The sequence below is a fragment of the Carya illinoinensis genome, chromosome 12 (assembly GCF_018687715.1).
Source record: "Carya illinoinensis cultivar Pawnee chromosome 12, C.illinoinensisPawnee_v1, whole genome shotgun sequence".
In the NCBI taxonomy this organism is placed as follows: Eukaryota; Viridiplantae; Streptophyta; class Magnoliopsida; order Fagales; family Juglandaceae; genus Carya; species Carya illinoinensis.
This window is the reverse complement of record NC_056763.1, coordinates 17,264,867-17,286,299: the sequence shown is the minus strand read 5'-3', so window position 1 is coordinate 17,286,299 and position 21,433 is coordinate 17,264,867. Positions and strand designations below refer to the sequence as shown.

Sequence of the window (21,433 nt, the reverse complement as noted above, 5' to 3'; positions counted from 1 at the left end):
GGCTCAATACTTCTACACACGAGAACGTGAGAGCTCGGGGGGTGGTGAGACACCTCTGATGCCTAATTCAGCTTTCTGAACTTTAGAGAGAATTGTTGTATGTAAGTATATGTGAGAGTCAATTTCTGACCTGGGGTTGAGCTCTTATACTTCCTCTTGAGGTGGGGCACACTTCCTGCGTTAGGGGCATCTGTCTCTCCTATAGGGTTCCATGTTGTCACTTTTAATGCGACATGGCTCTTCAGAGTCACGTCCCCTAAGGCAGGTGGGTTAGTGCGGCCACTACCTGGGCATTCTACCAGGAACATTACCTTCAGCCAGGTTCTCCTGTATGTGCCTCGTATCTACACATTTAATGCAGCGTTGCATCCTTGTAGGCCATCTAGACAAGGTTGTGTGAGAGCATGCGCTGTCCCAGCTCCCATGCTGATCATTTTTCCCTCCTGGGCATTGGGCCCTCTTCCTCTTTTATTGCTTAGAGGGCTTATTACATCCTATCCATTGGGATTCCTGGACCTGGTCCAAGCCCAGTCTAGTGTGAACTGAAAATATCCCTCCCACTTCTAATAGTAAAATCTTAAAAGAAGATACTAGCACTACGGATCTGGCAGTAGAAGTAGAAGAATCTAGCAATCTAGATATTGAATTAGGATGTCTAGATACATGTTGTAAAAATAAAACATTATCAATATTAAGTAAATAAGAATAATTACTAATAGATTTAATAGAGAAGGTAGATGACAGTAAATTAAAAGCTCAATACCTTATAAAATTTAAGGACTTGCTTAGTAAGGAAGAAACAACAAAAAAGACTATCCCTGAGCCACAAGTCAATCTAAATAAAATGATAGATAAATTCACAAAAACACAAAAATCCTTAATCCTTCAGGATCTACAACATGAAATAAGCCAGATTAAGAAATAAATAATGTCATTAAAAAATGAAAGTAAAAAATTACAAGAAGAAGTAACAATCTTAATTAAACATTAACCAAGAATTTTATGAAAAACAACAAGTCTTTCATCAAGATAAAAAATATATTCCCCAAATAGAATATATTCCTTGCACTAAAGAGGAAGAAAATGAAGATATATTACAAACTATCAATAGATGGAGCATGCTTTGAGTTATTATTTTTTTTAATAAAAGAAATACGCAAGAAAATAAAGTTATATTAGGAAACCCTTTTGTGCGTTTACTCTATCAATTTATAACAGATAATAATGTAATTACAACGATCGTCTTAGGATAGAAGTAAATTTTGAATTCACAAACAAACCAGAACCTAGGGAAATACATACACTAAAAGAAGCATCCATTTCAAGAAAAATCAATCTCATACAAAACAAGACAAAATACTTAAATTATTTAAAAGAAGAAATTAAATACAAAATACTTGAAGAACAATTAACTAATAAAAATTTTCAACAAAAGGTTGAAAGATTTCAAGAAAAAAGGAAAGAAGAAAGTCTGTTTAGACATTTCAAATGCTTTTTGGCATAGAAATAAACATGTAGTAAAACTACCATACATAAAAGATTTTAATGAGAGGAACATTCCTACTAAAGCTAGCCCAATTCAGATGAATGAAGAACTAATGAAATCTTGTAAAACATAAATTCATGAACAAAAGGGAATCATAAGAAAAAGTAGGTCACCTTGGTCATGCTCAACCTTTTATATTCAAAAAACGCTAAATTAGAACAAGGTGTACCAAGACTAGTAATAAATTACAAGCTACTAAACAAAGTATTAGAATGGATTAGACATCCGATTCCAAATAAAAATATTTGATTGATCGGATATGACAAGTCATTATATTTTTCAAGTTTGACATAAAAAAGGGATTTTGGCAAATACAAATCCACGAGAAAGATAAATATAATACTGTTTTACAACCTCGTTTGGACATTATTATAAATGGAATGTAATGCCATTTAGATTAAAAATGCACTGATTGAATTTCAAAATACAATGAACGAAATCTTTAGCCCATTCTCCCATTTTTCAATAGCATATATAGATGATGTCCTCATCTATTTAAAGTAATAAAAATAAATAGATTAGTTGTTTCATCAACTAAAGTAAAGTTATTCCAGACTAAGATAAGATTCTTAGAGTATAATATTTATGAAGGGAGAATCAACCCTCTAAATAGGGCAATCCAATTTGCTGATAAGTTTTCATAACAAATCCTAGAAAAAAAAAAAAAAAAAAACTCAGTTGTAGAGGTTTTTAGGGTCCTTGAATTATATTTAAGAATTTACCAAGATCTCGGGAAAAAAGTGCAAACCTTTATTTGATAGGCTCCAAAATAATCCTCCACCATGGACACAAGAACATACTTCCTTGGTCCATGAAATTAAAAAATATGTCCGAACACTATTCTGTCTTGGCATCCCTCTACAGACTCCTTCAAAATCATAGAAACAGAAGCCTATGAGATAGGTTACGATGACATCCTCAAACAAAAGCTCATACCTGGATCCCTAGAATAAATTTTCCGATCCCATTATGGCATATTGAACTTTGCTCAAATTAATTATAGTACTGTTAAAGAAATTTATCTATAGTATTATGTATATCAAAGTTTCAGCAAGATCTTTTCAACCTAAAATTTTTAGTTAGAGTAGATTGTGGAAGTATAAAAATTGTTAGAAAAAACTGTAAGAAATATAGCATCAAAATAAGTTTTTACAAGATGGCAGTTCATTTTTAAGTATTTTTATTTTTATATAGAATATATAAAGGAAGATCAAAATTCAATTCCTAACTTCCAAACTCGTGAATTTTTACAGAAAGAAATGAGTGACAAAAAACCATATTCCTCCCAAAGTAAGAGTAAAATCAAAACACCTAAGAAAGAAGAGCTCGAAAAACTAGTAGTCAACCCTGCACGTGGTATAAAATACCAGTTAAGTCTCCTGATTACGCCCAAAGAATAACGCGGTAGTTGTAGCACAGCTTTGGGGTGTCGATTCCACAGGGAGACAAATTAAAAGAATAGCAAGAGGAACAAAGAAACTAAAGAAAAAATATTAAATAAGTAATAGAGAACAAAGATTAATTTTAAATGTAAATTCAAGTGAAGCAAAGTGATTAACAAAAAAAGTATTCAAATTTGACAAACAGTAGAGCGTCGGGAATCCCTTACACAAATCTGGTATTTTAATTATTCTTAATTCATTGGATAACTCAATTAGGAACTCAATTCCCGCAATTCCCAATCGGAAGGTATAGATTTATAAACCAGACTTAAATCAAATGTAACCCTTTGAAAAAAATATTCACCACTTTTAAAAAAACGTGAATTACTACCCCTATTGATAAAATCCAATGACGACAATATACTTAGGAAGCGATATTGCAGCAAAAAACTAAATCAATATAGATAAATAATTGATCCAAACATAATCAAAGAACTAATCCATTCAATAGAAAAAGCATGACTGAATCCATAAACACAATAAATTCTATGATTATTCGGAGAAGAAAACATCAACGATGAATTGAGAATGATAAAACAAAAGAGTTTTAGCAATTGAAAATCAAATACATGAATTAACAATAAATTAGAAATACCATCTAATGTGCAAGTTCATCCCTAACCCTACTTGAGAATTTAGTTACCCATAAATATAATGGACAACAAAAATCTCCAGAGGAAACTGAAGCGAACGGTGGCCATGGAAGTGATTTTCTCCTCTCTTCAGATCTGCCTCTTGTGGCTCTTCCTCCCCTCAATTTCGTGCTAATGATATGCTTATATAGGGTAAGAAAGAAACCCTAATGTCCTCTTAATTTCCGCATAAAAAAAAATCGCCTAAATTTTAGGACTTATCTTAGCAGCCACGTATAGCTTTCAGGAGTTCGAATTTGGAAATCTTTATTAGAGACAAAGTTATAGCCCTTTAAGATAGCTTTCCAATGCATCAAGAATCGCATCAATCTGATATATGAGAAAAAGGATACAGTCAAAAGACTAAAGTATATCCAGACTGTCTCCTAGCGAATTTCGGACTTGGACTTCTTGTGGTTTCATTTTGTGATTTTTTTCTTTTTATTTTCTTCCAAATTGCTCTCAAACCCCATAAATGTCCTCCTTTGAATTTGACTGGGCTTGACTTGCTCTTTTATAAATTCTGAAATTAGACATAAAAAAACTACTTAGGAGTATCCCAACGTAAATAGAAATTCAATTTAAGAATACACATTAATTCCTATGATTTCTATTAACATTTTAGCATTTTAGTCCAATAATAGGGTATATAGAGTGCACTTTCTCACACTCATCACACTCCCCAACTTACTCCTTGCTAGTCCCTAGCAATTTTCATGTCAAAACAACGAAAGAGACCAAAGAAAATCACACATAAAGGCCATCAAGTCACACTTTCCAGATTCACATATCAAAACAATCTAAAGAATCCATTAACCCATCAAGATCAATCCACCTATAGCAATCCACAGAGTGTGTGTGTGTATTCTCCAAGCCATAACCATCGTACCACTAATCTTGACACACGCAACATTAAGAACATCTTAAGCAAAAGGTTCAACTTCATAACTCACGGGAATAATAGTGTTTCGTGTAAGGGCTGTCTCTATGGAGTTGACAATGGGTGTATATACACTCTCATGGAAAATTAGGCAATTATGTACAAGCAACAAGCAAACATTGATCTTATGATAGGAATACTAACAAATGAGACTTCCATCAATCTTTCCAACAGCTTATTTAGGATCAGAATGGTCAACATAAAAGGTTGTAATGTGGCTTGGTTTTGGGGTTATATGAAAAAAAAAAAAAAGATGAAAGAGATTCAAAAACTTCCAAGTATATACAAATGGAATTTTACTAAATATCTCAATAGACCACACTTCTCACTTAATATACTTTCCAACTTTTTAGATCATCAAATAATAATGCTTTTCCTTCTTCTTCCTTTTTTTTTTAAACAATTTGATGGACAAACACATGCCACTTTTGTATTCTTTCCATCTATACCAACTTCTTTTTTTTTTTTTTTTTTTTTTGGAGCTCACTCAATTGAACACTTTGCAACTTGTACTCTTCTCTTTTTTTTTTCTGCCGTCTTCTTCTTCTCTTTTTTTTTTTAATTGAAAATGATAAAATTAAAGAAAGAAAATATAAATTCCACACCTAGTATACACTTGGAAGTAAAAAGGGTAAGAAAATCTGTGTATAGGTTATACTCCAATGTGGAGAGGCATGGATGATATGGGCATATGAAAAGAAAAATCTACAAGTGTTTTATTGGCTCAAAGTTGGCTACTAGGGGTCTATGATGGAAAGGATAGCTTGAAAGGCTCAAACGTTAATCCTAAGTTGACCTTCGTCATATCCCAAGTATATTCACCATTGTACCGCAAACCATGTAATGATATTCTCAAAAGAAGTGCCTAATTCAACAGATCAATGAACGCTTATCACAATTTACTGCATTTGTATGCTCTTAATCCTCTCCAAACTCACATGAATACTTAAGCAAAAGAATTCTCTAGCTACATGTGTCAAACCACCATTTTACCACAAAATTTAGATAAGTGCATTAAGAATTCTGTGAATGTTTTAGCAAAAAATGATTTGGTGGGTTTGGTGAATTCACGAAGATGACTATGAATGAGAATGAGTACACATGTGAAAATGATGCACGTGTGATGCAAATTAAAAAAAATTTGACACATGAAAATATGCCACAGAGTTCCAACAAGCATTTTAAATACTGAATTTGCACCACCACCCCTCAACTTAAATGAAACATTGTCCTCAATGTTTAAGAATCAAAATTGAATGGGGAGTAACTGAAAATAGTAGAATACACCTGATGAGTGACGTGGGTAGCTCCCTAAACACCAAAGATGGTAATCTGAAATGATGAAATGAAACTATCCTGCAATCAAAAACAAAGAAAACAACAGCAAACAAAAAGGAAAAGAAAGAAAATAAGAAAAAACAAAAACAAAACAAAGCAAAACAAAATAAATAAAGAAACACATACTTGGTAGTGTGGTCAAGGTTGATAGACTGGATCCACAAGTGAAATGTTTTCCACTTCCGGAACTTGCCTATCAATTAATATTTTAAGGCGTTGATCATTTACTTTAAAGATCCGACCATCCTTAGGATCCTCTATTTCTACCACCCCATTTACAAAAATATTTTTCACTAGAAATGGGTCAGTCCACCTAAACCGAAGTTTTCCTTTGTGCTTGTGAGATCCAAAATCATATAAGCATATTCGGTCATTAGGTTTAAACCTCTTCCTAAGAATATTTTTATCATGAAACGTTTTCATTTTAACCTTATAGACTTTAGACTTAGGCAAAGATTTCAATTTAACTCTTGGTGCTTTCATACTTACAGGAATCTGTTTTCCACATTTCTTAGGCAACTCCTCAAATTTCTGTTGCCAAACCTGTGTGCCATAATCCTGAGTTTCATAAAAAACAACACAAATATCAATAACATTAGATGAATCACTAACAGATGTATTAAACTCAAAATTCACAAGGGAATATTCAAGGAGATCAAAATCATGAGTTGTGTGAACTCCCTTGTCTATGAGTGCATCAATCATATACGTTTGGTGGCACTCGTCATCTGTTAGCTGCTTCTTAATATGGAAAATGTTGACCTCCATGGTCATGTTTCCAAAAGATAACTTCATCAACTCATTCCTGCAATTTATAAGTGCATTAGCCGTAGCAAGGAAAGGTCTACCTAATATGAGAGGAACTTTAGAGTTAGACTCAACAACTGATTGAGTGTCCAAAATTAAGAAATCAACAGTATAATAAAACTTGTCAATTTGGATCAAAACATCCTCAACTATCCCTCTCGGTTTCTTAACTGAACGATCAGCCAACTGAAGCACGAATGAAGTAGGCTTAATTTCACCCAAACCAAGCTGCAAATAAATGGAATAAAGCATCAAATTAACACTAGCTCCTAGATCTAGCAAGGCTTGCCCAAACTCATGATTCCCAATATTACATGCAATGGTTGGACAACCAGGATCCTTGTACTTAGGAGGAATTCGCTGCTCAATTAGAGCACTAACTTACTCTATCAGAAATGCTGTCTTCTTAACATGGTACTTCCTCTTAACTGTACACAAATCTTTAAGAACTTTTGCATAAGTGGGAACTTGTTTAATAACATGCGTAAGAGGAAGGTTAATCTTTACCTGCCTGAGGTTCTTCAAGATTTTATTACTAGGATCCAAAGTTCGCATACCAGATTTAAAGCTTGAGGAAATGGTACCTTAACTGGACTCTTGATTACCTCGGCATCCTTGGGGAACTCGGTGCTATCATTGATTTGTTCCTCTTCAACATCCTCTTGCTTATCAGTTGTTGGAATGTGTAAGGATTTACCACTTCTTGTCATAATGGCATTGACTTCTTTTAAATTTTTTTGTGCCATATGCTGACCTTGGGGTGCGGATTGAGCTTGAGAAGGAAACTTGCCACGCTCATTCACAGTTAAGGAGCTCATTATCTTGGATATATGACTCTTTATCTCTTTGTTTTCTTCAACAACCTGCATAATCAAATATTCAAATTTTTGATTAGTTTTACTCTGTGCCTCAATAAAAGCATGCAAAGTGTCTTCTAAAGGACTCCTAGAAGATGAAGGTGCATGATATGGTGCAGGATATGATCTAGGGGGTTGTGTAGGCGGTTGTTTTTCAGACTTCTAGCTAAAATTGGGGTGATTACGCCACCCAGGATTGTAGTTATCAGAGAAAGGTGCAACATGCTTCATGTACATACCTAAGGCATTACATTGTTCCTCATACATCCCTCTCATGTCAGCAAATGTGGGACACTCTTGGGCAAGATGATCTACCCCGCCACACACAAAACATGGTCTAAAAGACTCTGCATGATTAGCCACGTGTGTTGGCTTTAAGTCTTTATTCTTCAACACCTCTAGCTCCCTAGTGAGCATCTCAACCTTAGCCTTTAGGTTATCTTCTTCCCTGAGATGGTAAATTCCACCACCATTTAGGTTTCCTGCAGGTCGTGACCTATTTGTGCTCTCAGTAGCACTAGATCCAGTCCAAGTGTGAGCTTTTTCAGCAAGCTCATTGAGGTATTCTATGGCCTCATCAGGATCTTTCTGTAAGAACTCACCATTACACATCATCTCCACAAATTGACACTCTCTAGGTGTAAGTCCCTAATAAAAATAGCTCACTAAGCGCCAATTCTCATATCCATAGTGAGAACACATACTTAATAGCTCCTTAAATCTCTCCCAAGACTGATACAAAGTCTCACTATCCTTTTGTACAAAGGTGGAGATTTGCCTTTTTAAAGCATTGGTCTTATGTTGGGGAAAGTATTTATTAAAGAAGACCTGAGTCATCTCATTCCATGACCCAATAGATCGTGGTCTCAATGAGTATAGCCAACTCTTAGCTCTATCTTTCAAAGAGAAATGAAAGAACTTAAGTCTCACAATGTCATCAGTTGCATTTTGACTATGAAAACTCGCAACTACTTCCCCAAACTCCCTAATGTGCACATATGGATTTTCATTTTCCAAGCCATGAAAAGTAGGGAGTAACTGTATCATCCCTGTTTTAAAATCCAATTGGCGAATATTTGCTGGAAACATGATGCATGATGGTGTGGCTGTGCGTGTAGGGTGGAGGTAATCCTGAAGGGTCCTAGTGGGTTGATCTTCGTGTTCACTCATTTTCTCAAAATTAGAAGAATTATCAAACAAATGATCAGAAAAATTAAACTCTGACTCTAACACAGGTCTACAAGCAAACCGACCCAAGGCGTTTCTATACCTGTGCATGCAAGGTAGAGAAAAATCCAACACTAAAAAAAACTATAAAAAGAAAAAGAAAAAGAAAAAAAAAAGATGCAGCAAGCTAAAATAGGGAACGAAGTTACCGCCTTCACAAACTGTTGAAAAGAAAAACTGTCTCACAATTTTTCTACTGTCTCCCCGGCAACAGCGCCAAAATTTGATTACGCCCAAAAAATAACGCGGTAGTTGTAGCACAGCTTTGGGGTGTCGATTCCACAAGGAGACAAATTAAAAGAATAGCAAGAGGAACAAAGAAACTAAAGAAAAAATATTAAATAAGTAATAGAGAACAAAGATTAATTTTAAATGTAAATTCAATTGAAGCAAAGTGATTAACAGAAAAAATTACTCAAATTTGACAAACAGTAGAGCGTCGGGAATCCCTTACACAAATCTGGTATTTTAATTATTCTTAATTTATTGGATAACTTAATTAGGAACTCAATTCCCGCAATTCCCAATCGGAAGATATAGATTTATAAACCAGACTTAAATCAAATGTAACCCTTTGAAAAAACATTCACCACTTTTAAAAAAACGTGAATTACTACCCCTATTGATAAAATTCAATGACGACAATATACTCAGGAAGCGATATTGCAGCAAAAAACTAAATCAATATAGATAAATAATTGATCTAAACATAATCAAAGAACTAATCCATTCAATAGAAAAAGCATGACTGAATCCATAAACACAATAACTTCTATGATTATTCGGAGAAGAAAACATCAACGATAAATTGAGAATGATAAAACAAAAGAGTTTTAGCAATTGAAAATCAAATACATGAACTAAAAATAAATTAGAAATACCATCTAATGTGCAAGTTCATCCCTAACCCTACTTGAGAATTTAGTTACCTATAAATATAATGGACAACAAAAATCTCCAGAGAAAACTGAAGCGAACGGTGGCCATAGAAGTGATTTTCTCCTCTCTTTAGATCTGCCTCTTGTGCCTCTTCCTCCCCTCCATTTCGTGCTAATGATATGCTTATATAGGGTAAGAAAGAAACACTAATGTCCTCTTGTTTTCCGCATAAAAAAATCGCCTAAATTTTAGAACTTATCTTGGCAGCCACGTACAGCCTTCAGGAGTTCGAATTTGGAAATCCTTATTAGAGAAAAAGTTATAGCCCTTTAAGATAGCTTTCCAATGCATCAAGAATCGCATCAATCCGATATATGAGTAAAACGATACAGTCAAAAGACTAAAGTATGTCCAGACTGTCTCCTAACGAATTTCGGACTTGGACTTCTTGTGGTTTCATTTTGTGATTTTTTTCTTTTTCTTTTCTTCCAAATTGCTCTCAAACCCCATGAATGTCCTCCTTTGAATTTGACTGGGCTTGACTTGCTCTTTTATAAACTCTGAAATTAGACATAAAAAAACTGCTTAGGAGTATTTCAACATAAATAGAAATTCAATTTAAGAATACACATTAATTCCTATGATTTCTATTCACATTTTAACATTTTAGTCTAATAATAGGGTATATAGAGTGCACTTTCGCACACTCATCATCTCCCCAAGTCACCATTCAATCAAAACATATATCAAGTCCTCGGGCCAATTGCAAGACCAGCCCTTGGACCAATTGCCAGACCCACCTATGAGTCTGCTTTGACTTCCTCAGCAAAATGTAAGTTTAAGACCATCCATGCCGAAAAACCCATATCAGGTTGGGGATTTCGAAAGTCAACCAAATAGCTAGAGGATGCCTTATGTCCCAAAAAAACAGTCGACATACATTCCTAAGCAGTGTATAAGTAACCTGTTCAGAACAAAACCTGATCAAAGTCACATAAAAGATCTAAGAGACTTGGCCAAAGATTTTTATCCTCCGAAATGGTATTTTTCCCCATTTCACCCAGCTAAGCCTATCAAGTATTACAAGTTAACCCTTGAACTAACTAAGTTAGCCATGTTCAACCCTATCATGGATAAATTTGACCCCACTGGTTGAAAAATAACATTCTACAAGCTATACATTTGAAGTATAATTTCTAAAAAATAATGGAGAACTCACCCATCTATCCTCAAGAAACTACAAGATCATGAAGAACCATTTAGTTATTATGACTATATGGAAGCATGGTTCAAGGTCCTTCTCTACCAAAGTGAGACTGATTCCTACCATGCAGAGGTCACTTTACTTCTCTTCTATCACATTATTTTGCTTTTGACTTGTAGCACCAAAAGTTTATTGTATTGTAGCAATAATCTTCTGGTAGTTAAATCTTATACAGACTTGGGGTGAATTTGATCACTGGTCGATGTACTGTTCATTAATATTGTTTTGTCAGACTTTAACATTCCATAAATAGTGTCAGTGACTTGATTTTCCTTTACATTTTTACTTTTACCTTATCTTCCCTCTAGCGCAAAAATTCTTCACTTAGGAATGAATAGGGATCTTGTTCTTCTTGGAAAACTTTACTCAGTCGTGAATTTAGCCTAGATTTAGGAGTGTGACTCTAGCTAAGCTTTATTGATGACTCATTTTCTTATTCTGAACCTGTTGAGAATGATGCAAGCTGGAGATGTCTCATTTTGTGCTTCTTCAATTTGTAACATGGTCTCTTGCAGATCTCCCTTAGTCTTGACTTCTTCCATGACTATTTAGAGTCGTGCTTTTTCTGCAAGGAACTTTGACAGGTCTGTTGGTGATGGGAATTCTTTATGAACTTGTATGATAACTCAATGAAACTTGAACTAATCCCACCATTTTACATAGAATTTTCTTATACAAGTATCTTGTTCTTTGGCAAATTCCCATTTTAGTATCCATGAGACTTTATACTTGCGAAAAGGAGGGAATCATGAAATTGAGAATCATGTTAATCAACTTGGATGACCGTAGAAAACTGTCTTATGACCTATAGTAATTCTTCTGGGTAAATTTCCAGATCGACCACAGTCGGAAGATTCTAGTGAGCATTCCTAGCTCCCAGCCCTATAAAAGGGAAGATTAGTAAACAAAGAAACACATGGCAAAAAATACCAGTAACCAAAAAGCAAACTGTATAAGAGAGAAAATCATAGAGAAATCAGTACTCCCTTATTTTTCTGATGTATCCCTGTTTGTTTGAAACCAAGTTGGAATCTCAAGTGATGTATTCAAGTAAATCTTAAGGTTGTAATTAATCTTACTAGTTTAAATAAAAGTAGAATTTCAAAGTACATTTATTTTTTCACTTGTTTTACATACTATGTTAATGTTTGTTACTTGCTTTAAGTATTATGTATACCGTTTGCGAAGGTATTAAATTACCAAGAGCATCTAGGCGACGTCTCCATTATAAATTAAAATCTATTCCCACCAATTTCAAAATATATTCCCTAACCTCCAAGTTACTCAATGTTCGCATATCCAAGGGCTTAAATGTCCCTTCCTCATGTTTTATCCAGGCACTACACCACGAGAACACATTCAGGCATTCTCTCGACAACTCTCAAAGCACCCTCTATATTCCCAAACAGGGGATGCATTACTGGACACACATTGAGGCATTACTGTGACACCTACACAGTAATCACAAAGATAAATCTGTACTTTTCCAGGACAGACATTACTGACCTTTTAACAATAACATTTTGAAAAATGGACGGACTCTCCGAGATTCTAGAGCTTGGAATAGGCTCTGATCATGAGGTGGTTGGCAAAGACGTTCCAAGACCAAACTTCGAGTGCACATCTTTCGAGTGCAGTGCACAAATTCATCTGAGCAGCATGTACAACAAAAATCCATAAGATAATATTTCAAACTAGTTTCTCTTTTTATTGGCGCCGCCTGTTCAGAATAAATTCCTGACTAATCTCGGATACACATGCAACTTCGAACTAGAACACAATGCTTTTTCAATGACTAGCTAAGGCAATATATCAATTTACTACAAAAGGCCATAGCTATCGTGTTGTTTGGGTATGTTCATGCGTTTGAAAGTCATAGAGGTCGAGGCTCAGCAGCGTTTTACAGAGTGCCAAAGATGACAAATGCAAAAATGTAGTCAATAGCAATGAGCAGAAACACACCAGCTATAGAACGTGAAACCACATCAAGCTTCAAACCAAAGGTGAAAAAAAGGAAAACTGGGCTCGACACATCAGTTTATTAAAGGAAATAAACACATTCTCTCTGTATTATCCATTCAAAGCTCACACTCGCAAAATTAACAACATACCGACTCTTCTATCAATGATTTATACCCGAGTAGCACATTACCTATAAATTAAGGAAAGGGCATTCCAAAACCTCTTCTCGTACACTACAACAGAGCATCCCAACTCTTGCTTCAAAACCCACAATCTGAGGGATATAAATTTCTCATAGTAGTTATTCTGCCACCACATTGTCAGCTACCACCTTAACTTCTTCATGCTTGTCAGTTTGGCTGAATTTCTCACCTTCCCCTGCAACTTCTTCGTGCCTACCAAGTTGGCTGAAGTTTCCCTTCTCCTTGAATAGTTGATTGTGGTGGTGCTTACAATAGAGACGATGCTCATGGGCCACATAGTTTGATGGGCTGATCACACAGCCTCCATGAGTGCACCTAAAACAAGCCTTATGGTATGATACACCATCAACTGCCACCTGAAAATGAGAAAGAAAAGAGGGGAGAAAGTATAAAAAACAATCAGGGTAATGCGCCATCTCTCTCTCAACTCTGAATGTGCTTAACAGCTTGCTGACTTCTTCAAGCACCAACAAGAGCAATCTTTAGCCCACAGTATAACCTCAATTTATTACTTATACTGCGGATATGTCGAAAAATACTACTATAACTTCAGTTTCTTCTTGAGCAGCATTTTCCATTTTATATTAAAGAGAGATATATAGGAGGAAGGGATTGCCCAATAAATAGCCCATTACAATAAATACAGGGCATGAAAGGATCACCACAAAAGGGAGTTTTTTATGCAATCCTGCTAGGGGATTATAATACTGAAACTAAAATCTGTTTGGGGAATGTATTGGAATCGACTACTTCAGAGCATCAAGTGAAACTTTCCATGACCTCATCCTCCATAACCCTCGAAAGGGAAGCAAGAATGCAAGAATGATAGTCGACTTTTTGGCTAAAGAGAAATTGTCCCTCGGAGTAGGAAGCAAACCCTTTAAAGTGCTATCGGAAAGGGAGCGTGTGGGCCAGTTACGCACGTTGAATCTCTAGTCCAGTGATGTAGACAGTAGAGTGCTAGATTGACAGGTGGCCAGACTAGGGGGGCACGTGGTGGCTATAGTGTGCAGATGGTGGCAACTTGGAGGCTTTAACTTCTGAACAGAAGGGAGGAGGAAATTGGGGAAATGAGAAGAGAAAGGCCACAAAATGAACTAGAGTCATGCTAGTAGAGACTGGTAAAAAAATCTGATCAGAATAGGTTTGGAGGCCACAACTTGGCGGTGGTGCACGGCAGCCACCTACGCCCGTTGGTGGTACTTGGCAGCCATGTGCTGCTGGGATGGCCCAACTGATGGTTGGCAAGGGTAATCAGACAGCAGTGATTCTAGTGGCGAGGTACGTGGATGGAATGTTGTAAAAGAGAAAAAGGGGGGCAGGAAAAGAAAAGAGGTAGAGTAAGGGAGAGCTGGAAAAGGGGTAGATAGTTGAATATGAAGAAGTATAGGAGGAAGGGAGAGGGGTCTGGGTGGAGGGGGTGGGACTGTTTCATGACTCCACTTAAGGTTGTTTGAGCAGTGATTTTCCTAAATTTTTGTAATATTTTCCTCCAGCAATCAGAGGTTTTGATAGATGTACAACTTGCATGTTTTCCACTCACATCGTTGAAACTATTATGGATTCTCACATTTTACAATTTTCTCAGAATCTCCATCCATCTGATATCGTGTATTATAACCTATTGTCTATTGATATCTGCCAACCAAAATGTGATATGTTGTCATAAATTTGTTTGAAGGACTAGAAAAAGAACAACTACAACAAATTGAACTCGTCTCTTTTCTTCTTTCAATCTTTTTAGTGCAACGACGAGCATACATACAAGAGCATACAAGGTACTTGGATTGACGAGAATAAACTTTAGTGCTTGAGTAGACACCCAAAACCTTATATTATTAAATAAATAAATAATAATAATAATAAAATCAACTTATATAGATCGCATAAGTGAATGTTGAACTGCTAAGATATACCTTTTCAATTGGGTAAACAGTTTTACTGCAAGCAACACACTTTTCTTTAGTTCCGCCAAACAAACTTGAAACTTTGCTGTTGGTCTGAACCTGCACAGCTCCACCCAAAATAAGAAAATAAGACAACATAAGTAACGATTAAGGATTTCCATATTAATTACAAGGAACACTTCGCTCCTTTCATGGCTGGAATTGCTATGACGAGAAATTGCGATGACTAGAAAGAAAAATGATCTAATTAAGGGTTTTTAGGCACCTGATTGGTAGATCTGTCAGCTCTAACAGTTTTTGGAGTGCCTGTAGAAGAGAAAAGGAAAAGGAACATATAAATCAACTCATCAATCAGATAAAAGCAGAAGTGAATCTGCATGAAACAACAAAATAACAGCCAATCACCTTCAAAACTTTTATCCAAGCTGCCAGTCATCTTAAACAGTTGATCAAAGTGAGGTTTGCAATATAATACACCCTCAAAGGAGGAATAATTACTAAGCTGCAAAGACATCAAAGAAAGGGGAATTAAGTAGAAGGTAGAAGCAGAAAAAAGAATTGTTTTCTACGTACTTTAGGACCTTTTAAGACACAGTATAGCCCAGAATATCAAGAACCTACATCATTATTGAAAGATGACAAAAGTGCAAGAAAGATGTGAAAAACACTAACAAGTTACCTTGGCCAACTGAGAATGTTAAAGAGGTTATCTATTGTTTAGTAAGAAAAAATCTCACACATAAATCAATCAGCATATCCCATATTGAAATTATCACCATAACAAACTAAAAATGTTTTAAATGAGCCCAGTTCATTGCTTCAAAAAGCAGCCAATAAGTGCAACTCAATATTCAAGCACATCAAGATGTAGCAATTGATATCATGAAATCAGGGTGCTACTTGAAAAACTTTACATGCCACATTTAGGCATCAACCTCCCCATCTAAAATGCGTTCATGAAGCAGATAAATCTAGAGGCATCGATGGTGAGTTGCTCTCTATTCCATTCATTTTGTTTGTGATGTTGGCCTATTGTCAAAGTGAAGGTTGGATTGAGAGAATCAAAAGAAAACTTTTAGTTGGTTATTCAGCAGACAATATTTACAAATAGCTGTTGTTGCAAAGTATGACACAACTGCTGCAGTTATCGAATGTAAATTTTCTTTAATAGGTAAAATAAGATATTATAGAATCAAGAAAATAGGATTAGCCCAAGTACACAAGAAGTATACAAAAGCGAATGCCTAATTACAAATTAGGAACTAGAAAAAGATAAAAGAAAATCAATAACACTAGCGTCATCGAATACAATAGCTGAAGCCCAAAGATATAAGGTATCGAAAAAGAAACGTCTAAGTTCATCCAATGAGCATTTCTGATCTCATAGAAGAATTTGGCTTGAGAGGAACGGCCAGAGTTTTGGGAATTTAGCAGGATGGGATCATTTACTACAGCAGCATATTGAGAATTACTCCAAAGGTGTCTTCAACAAGCAAAGAGATCCACCACTGTCTTGGGCATTAAGCACACCAATCCCATCCTGCTAAAAATCTCATCCCATAACACCCTTGCCACCTCAAGGTGAAGTAGTAAATGATCCAACGATTTGCCATGTCTTTTACACACATAACACCAATCCCTAACAATCAGCCCACGCTTCCTCAAGTTTTCCAAGGTCTGAATTTTCCCAAGAGGTGATGCCAACCAAAGAAAGCAACCTTGGAAGGCACCTTGCTTCTCCACATGCACTTACAAGGAAAAGGATTATGTTTCTAACATGACAAGACCTTGTACATAGATCTAACAGTGAACTTAGTATTTCAAGAATGAATCTCATCCTATCTCAATAAAATTTTGTTTATTGATAAAAAGAAAAAAGAATGAATCTCTTGCTATCCATTGCATCCCTACCAATACTCATAGCATACAGCAAACTGAACAGATCAGAAAGGGTGCCAATTTCCAAATCCCGTGCAGCTTTAAGAAAATGGATATTCCACGAATTTCCAATCATGTGTAGCTCTAAGCTCGCCACTTCACTGTGGCTGTTGGGTTGTATGTAGAGCCTGGTTTGTGAGCAGAAGAGGCGCAGACAGAAAGTTTGCCCAACTGTCACTCAACCTGGCACTCAAGCGAAGCTTAGGCAGCGAGTTTGCTTGAGGCACACTTGACAGTGGGCTTGAGCAAACATCAGACTGATTGTTCGTTTGAAATGTGCATGATGTTGGGCTCGTGCGAAGCACTAACCCTAGTGTTCGCTTGAGCGAAGAGGCGCAGACAGAAAGTTTGCCCAACTGTCACTCAACCTGGCACTCAAGCGAAGCTTAGGCAGCGAGTTTGCTTGAGGCACACTTGACAGTGGGCTTGAGCAAACATCAGACTGATTGTTCGTTTGAAATGTGCATGATATTGGGCTTGTGCGAAGCACTAACCCTAGTGTTCGCTCGAGCGAAGAACTCAGTTTTGCCGTATTAGGGTTTTCAACGCCTTCTCTCTCTCTCTCTCTCTCTCTCTCTCTCTCTCTCTCTCTCTCTCTCTCTCTATATATATATATATATATATATATAATGTTTGTTCTTTTGAGTAGATTAGTGAGTGTTAGATTGAATAGAGAGAGAGGAAAAGGTCTGAGAGCATATTGTGAAAGAGAAAAAGCCCTAAAGAGAGAGTTGAGATTGTGTGAGTAGAGTGGTGCTCTTGTAACTCATTGTATAATTGTAATCTACTCTAGAATGAGATCTCTTGTAGCTCTGTGTTTGATTTCTGTGTTTCCGTATTTATTTCACTGTCAATCTCGATATCATTGTGTGTGTGGGTGTGGTTGTTCTGGTGCTTCGTCACAACAATTGGTATCAGAACTCCAAGATTGGAGTTTAGGGCTGAATGATGTTTGGAGAAGACGTGAAGGTTGAAATCAAGAAGTTCGATGGCACAAATTTTGGTCATTGGAGGATGCAAATCAAGAATTATCTCTACGGGAAGAGGCTCTACCTTCCTCTATTGAGACTGAAGCTGGAGAGCATGGACCATACTAAGTGGAATCTTCTAGATTGATAGGTTCTAGGGGTTATTCAGCTCACCCTTTCCAGATCAGTGACGCACAACGTTACTAAGGAGAGAACCACGGTGGATCTCATGGAAGTTTTGTCAGGTATGAATAAAAAGCCGACGGCTAATAACAGGGTGCGTTTGATGAAGAAGCTGTTCAATCTGAAGATGTCGAAAGGTACATCAGTTGCCCAACACTTAAATGAATTCAACACTATCACAAATCAATTGTCTTTGAACGAGATTGAGTTTGATGATGAAATCAGAGCGTTGATTCTGTTGGTATCATTGCCAAATAGTTGAGAGGCCATGAGGATGGCGATAAGTAATTCAGCCAGCAAGATGAAAGTGAAATATGATGATTTACGTGACATGATTCTTGCTGAGGAAGCATGCAAGAAAGACTCTAGCGAGTTTTCTAGTATTGGTTTGTCCTTGAGTGTTGATGATTGGGGCCGGGGACTTGACAGGTCAAGTTCCAAGAATAGAGGCATGAACACGATGAGATCTAGGAAGCATATCACTTGTTGGAATTGTGGCAAGTCGGGCCACATCAAAAGAGATTGCCGGAATCAGAAACAAACTGAGGATGACACTACAAACACGGTGGGAGATTGTTGGATTGTATGTGAAGCCTAGTTTGTGAGTAGAAAAGACGCAAATAGAAAGTTTGCTCAACTGTCGCTCGACCTAGCACTCAAGTGAAGCTCAGATAGTGAATTAGCTCGAGGCGCGCTCAATAGTGGGCTCAAGCGAATGTCAGACAGATTATTCGCTCGAGGTGTGTGTGATGTTGGGCTTGAGCGAAGCACTAACCCTAGTGTTCGCTGAAGCAAATCTCGATAGACCGTTTGAGCCAATGTTTAATTGATTGTTCGCTCGAGGTACCCTCAACACCCTCTCCAACAAAGAACCTAGTTTTGCTATATTAGGGTTTCCAACACCCTTTTTTTATATATATATATATGTAATGTTTTGTTCTCTTGAGTAGATCAGTGAGTGTCAAATTGAACAGAGATAAAAGCAAAAGGTGTGAGAGCATATTGTGAGAGAGAAAAAACCCTAGAGAAAGAGAGAGTTAAAATTGTGTGAGTAGAGTGGTGCTTGTAACTCACTATGTGATTGTAATATCCTCTGGAATAAGATCCCCTCCAGCTCTATGGACGAATGCACATTGCCGAACCACGCTAAATACTGTATATCGTGTGTATGTGCTTTATTCTTGTGTTTTCGTATTTATTTCACTATCTGTCTCGATATCGTTGTGTGTATGGGTGTGGTTGCTCTGATGCTTTAACAAAGAGGGTTGTGATACCTAACGGAAATTTGAAAACCATACCCTTGTAATACTAAAGTTTGTTTACAATCCACTCCCAATGAATCATCTTAATCCTTCCACTCGCATCAAAGTTGTAAATCAGTGTGTGATTGCTAAAATCAATGGTGGAGATGATACCTTTTGAATGAATTATCCAATATAATTTGTGAAAATAGCTTTGATGATCAAACCCAGTCACACATTGAGCCAGCCATCTTGGCCGATAAACTTCAATCCATTCATGGTCTCTACAATGTAACTAACATAATAATGCCAATCGAAAGCTCCATTCCAAATGCTTAAAATATGTTTTCTTGGGGCCTACTGCTCGAAATTCTGACTAAGTTCTCTAAATTCAGGAAAAAAATAAAAACTCAAATAGCATCCAAATTTTTCAAGTAAATTCTTATCTATTTTACCGTTTATACTGGCAAGGGTTATTCAAATACTTTCCTAATTGTTCTTTAGGATTTCATTGATCCTATTTGATCCAAACTTCTATGTTAAAGTACAGTCCAACTGAAAACTCGTTTATGCAACTCATACCTAGTCAGGTTAACGAGAAGATTTTTTAATAAGTCAAGATTTTACTCCAAAAAACTCAATTTTGTCAGAAGATCAACACCACCATCCAAAATCCGAAAAATGATCATCATGAAGCATGATTCCGTCATCAACCAAACATAGTATTACAATCCATCAACATAATACTCATTTCCAAGTGCCCCATATAAGCTCACAATAATAATCCACAGACAAAACCCAGGTGAGAATATCCATAATCAAGTATACAAGTGACAAAACAAGGAATTGAGCACACAGAAAGGTCAAAACCAAGAAAATGTGAAAGAAGTGTTCCCATGTGTTTCTCTATTGGAGAAAGACTCTCCTTTTATTGGGATTGTTACCTTGAGGGTACCCTTGCAGTGGTGGCATCTGAAGCAGGCCTTGTGGTAGACCTTGTTATCAGCAGTAAGCTGATCGACCAAGTACACGGTCTTGTCACAGGCCTTGCACTTCTGGGTAGTACCTGCAAATGTTGCCATGCTAAAAAATCTTCCACACACACAAATCTAAAACCCAGACCACAAAAATGAAAAATTCCAAATCTACTTTTATCTCTTCCTCGAACTCTCTATAGGACTGTTTCAAAACTCGATTCCTTACTAGTTACAGCTAGAAATAGGTCCCCTTTCGGACTCCAGACAATATAGAAATTGCCAGCATTATATCGGGGACAATTTGGTAACCATGGGTCCAAATAATGATGGGTTTGGCTTACACCGAACTATGGGTCCAAGTTCTAATTACGTTAATGCCCTTGAAATGACACGTGTCCATGTGGAATTTGTTGCTCCGCGGTGGGGATTAAAAAGTAAATTTAGCACAACACAGAGATTCGAACATATCGCGATTTTTACGTGCCTCACTGCCTCTTGAGTTTTATCCCACTCTCTTGAGTCGGCGCGTGAGTAAATAGCAACAATATTAATATTTTATAATTATTGCAAAAGAGTTTAAAAAAATAATAATAACTTAACATAAAAAAGTGTCATATCAAATGGGTACAAGTTTTGAATTATTTTTTTTAAAAAATCTGGTTGGAAGCACAATTACGTACTAATATGTATATTAGTCTGGTGTAATTGGTCAAAAAATAGATTTTATTAAATATAATGTTAATTTAAATTTTGAATATGAAGAAATTAGTATTGATATGCAGATTAGAATACGGTTTTGTTTATTTATAACAAAACTCATTTTTTTTATCTACATCACACATCACAAATAATTTCACACATAATTTTTTATTTTTTTTTTATTTTAACAAATATGTTATATATGAATGTTTAACATAAGAACTTAATTAGGTTAACAAAAATAAATAAATAAATAAATAAAAGTTTCATGTCATGTGTAGAATAATAATATGACTGCTACATCTACCAGCACGAGCTTTGTCTCGAGAAGAATAATTTTTTATTTTTTATTTATTTTTTTATATTCTTAAATATTTTTTTAAAAAAATTACTAAATCACTAAAAAAACACTTCATTAATTAC

General features: G+C 36.1%; 1 protein-coding gene across 1 annotated transcript; it reads right to left on the bottom strand.

The window, feature by feature from the left end:
• Positions 1-12,936: 12,936 nt before the first annotated feature.
• LOC122289814 (LIM domain-containing protein WLIM1-like) lies at positions 12,937-20,586 on the bottom strand. The gene is made up of 5 exons (XM_043097119.1): positions 20,279-20,586; positions 15,410-15,506; positions 15,270-15,310; positions 15,014-15,103; positions 12,937-13,453 (listed from the first exon to the last, which is right to left on the bottom strand). Exons 1-5 carry the CDS (start codon positions 20,414-20,416, stop codon positions 13,196-13,198), a joined length of 624 nt encoding a protein of 207 aa, XP_042953053.1. The 5' UTR covers positions 20,417-20,586; the 3' UTR covers positions 12,937-13,195.
• Between the last annotated feature and the right edge of the window lie 847 nt (positions 20,587-21,433).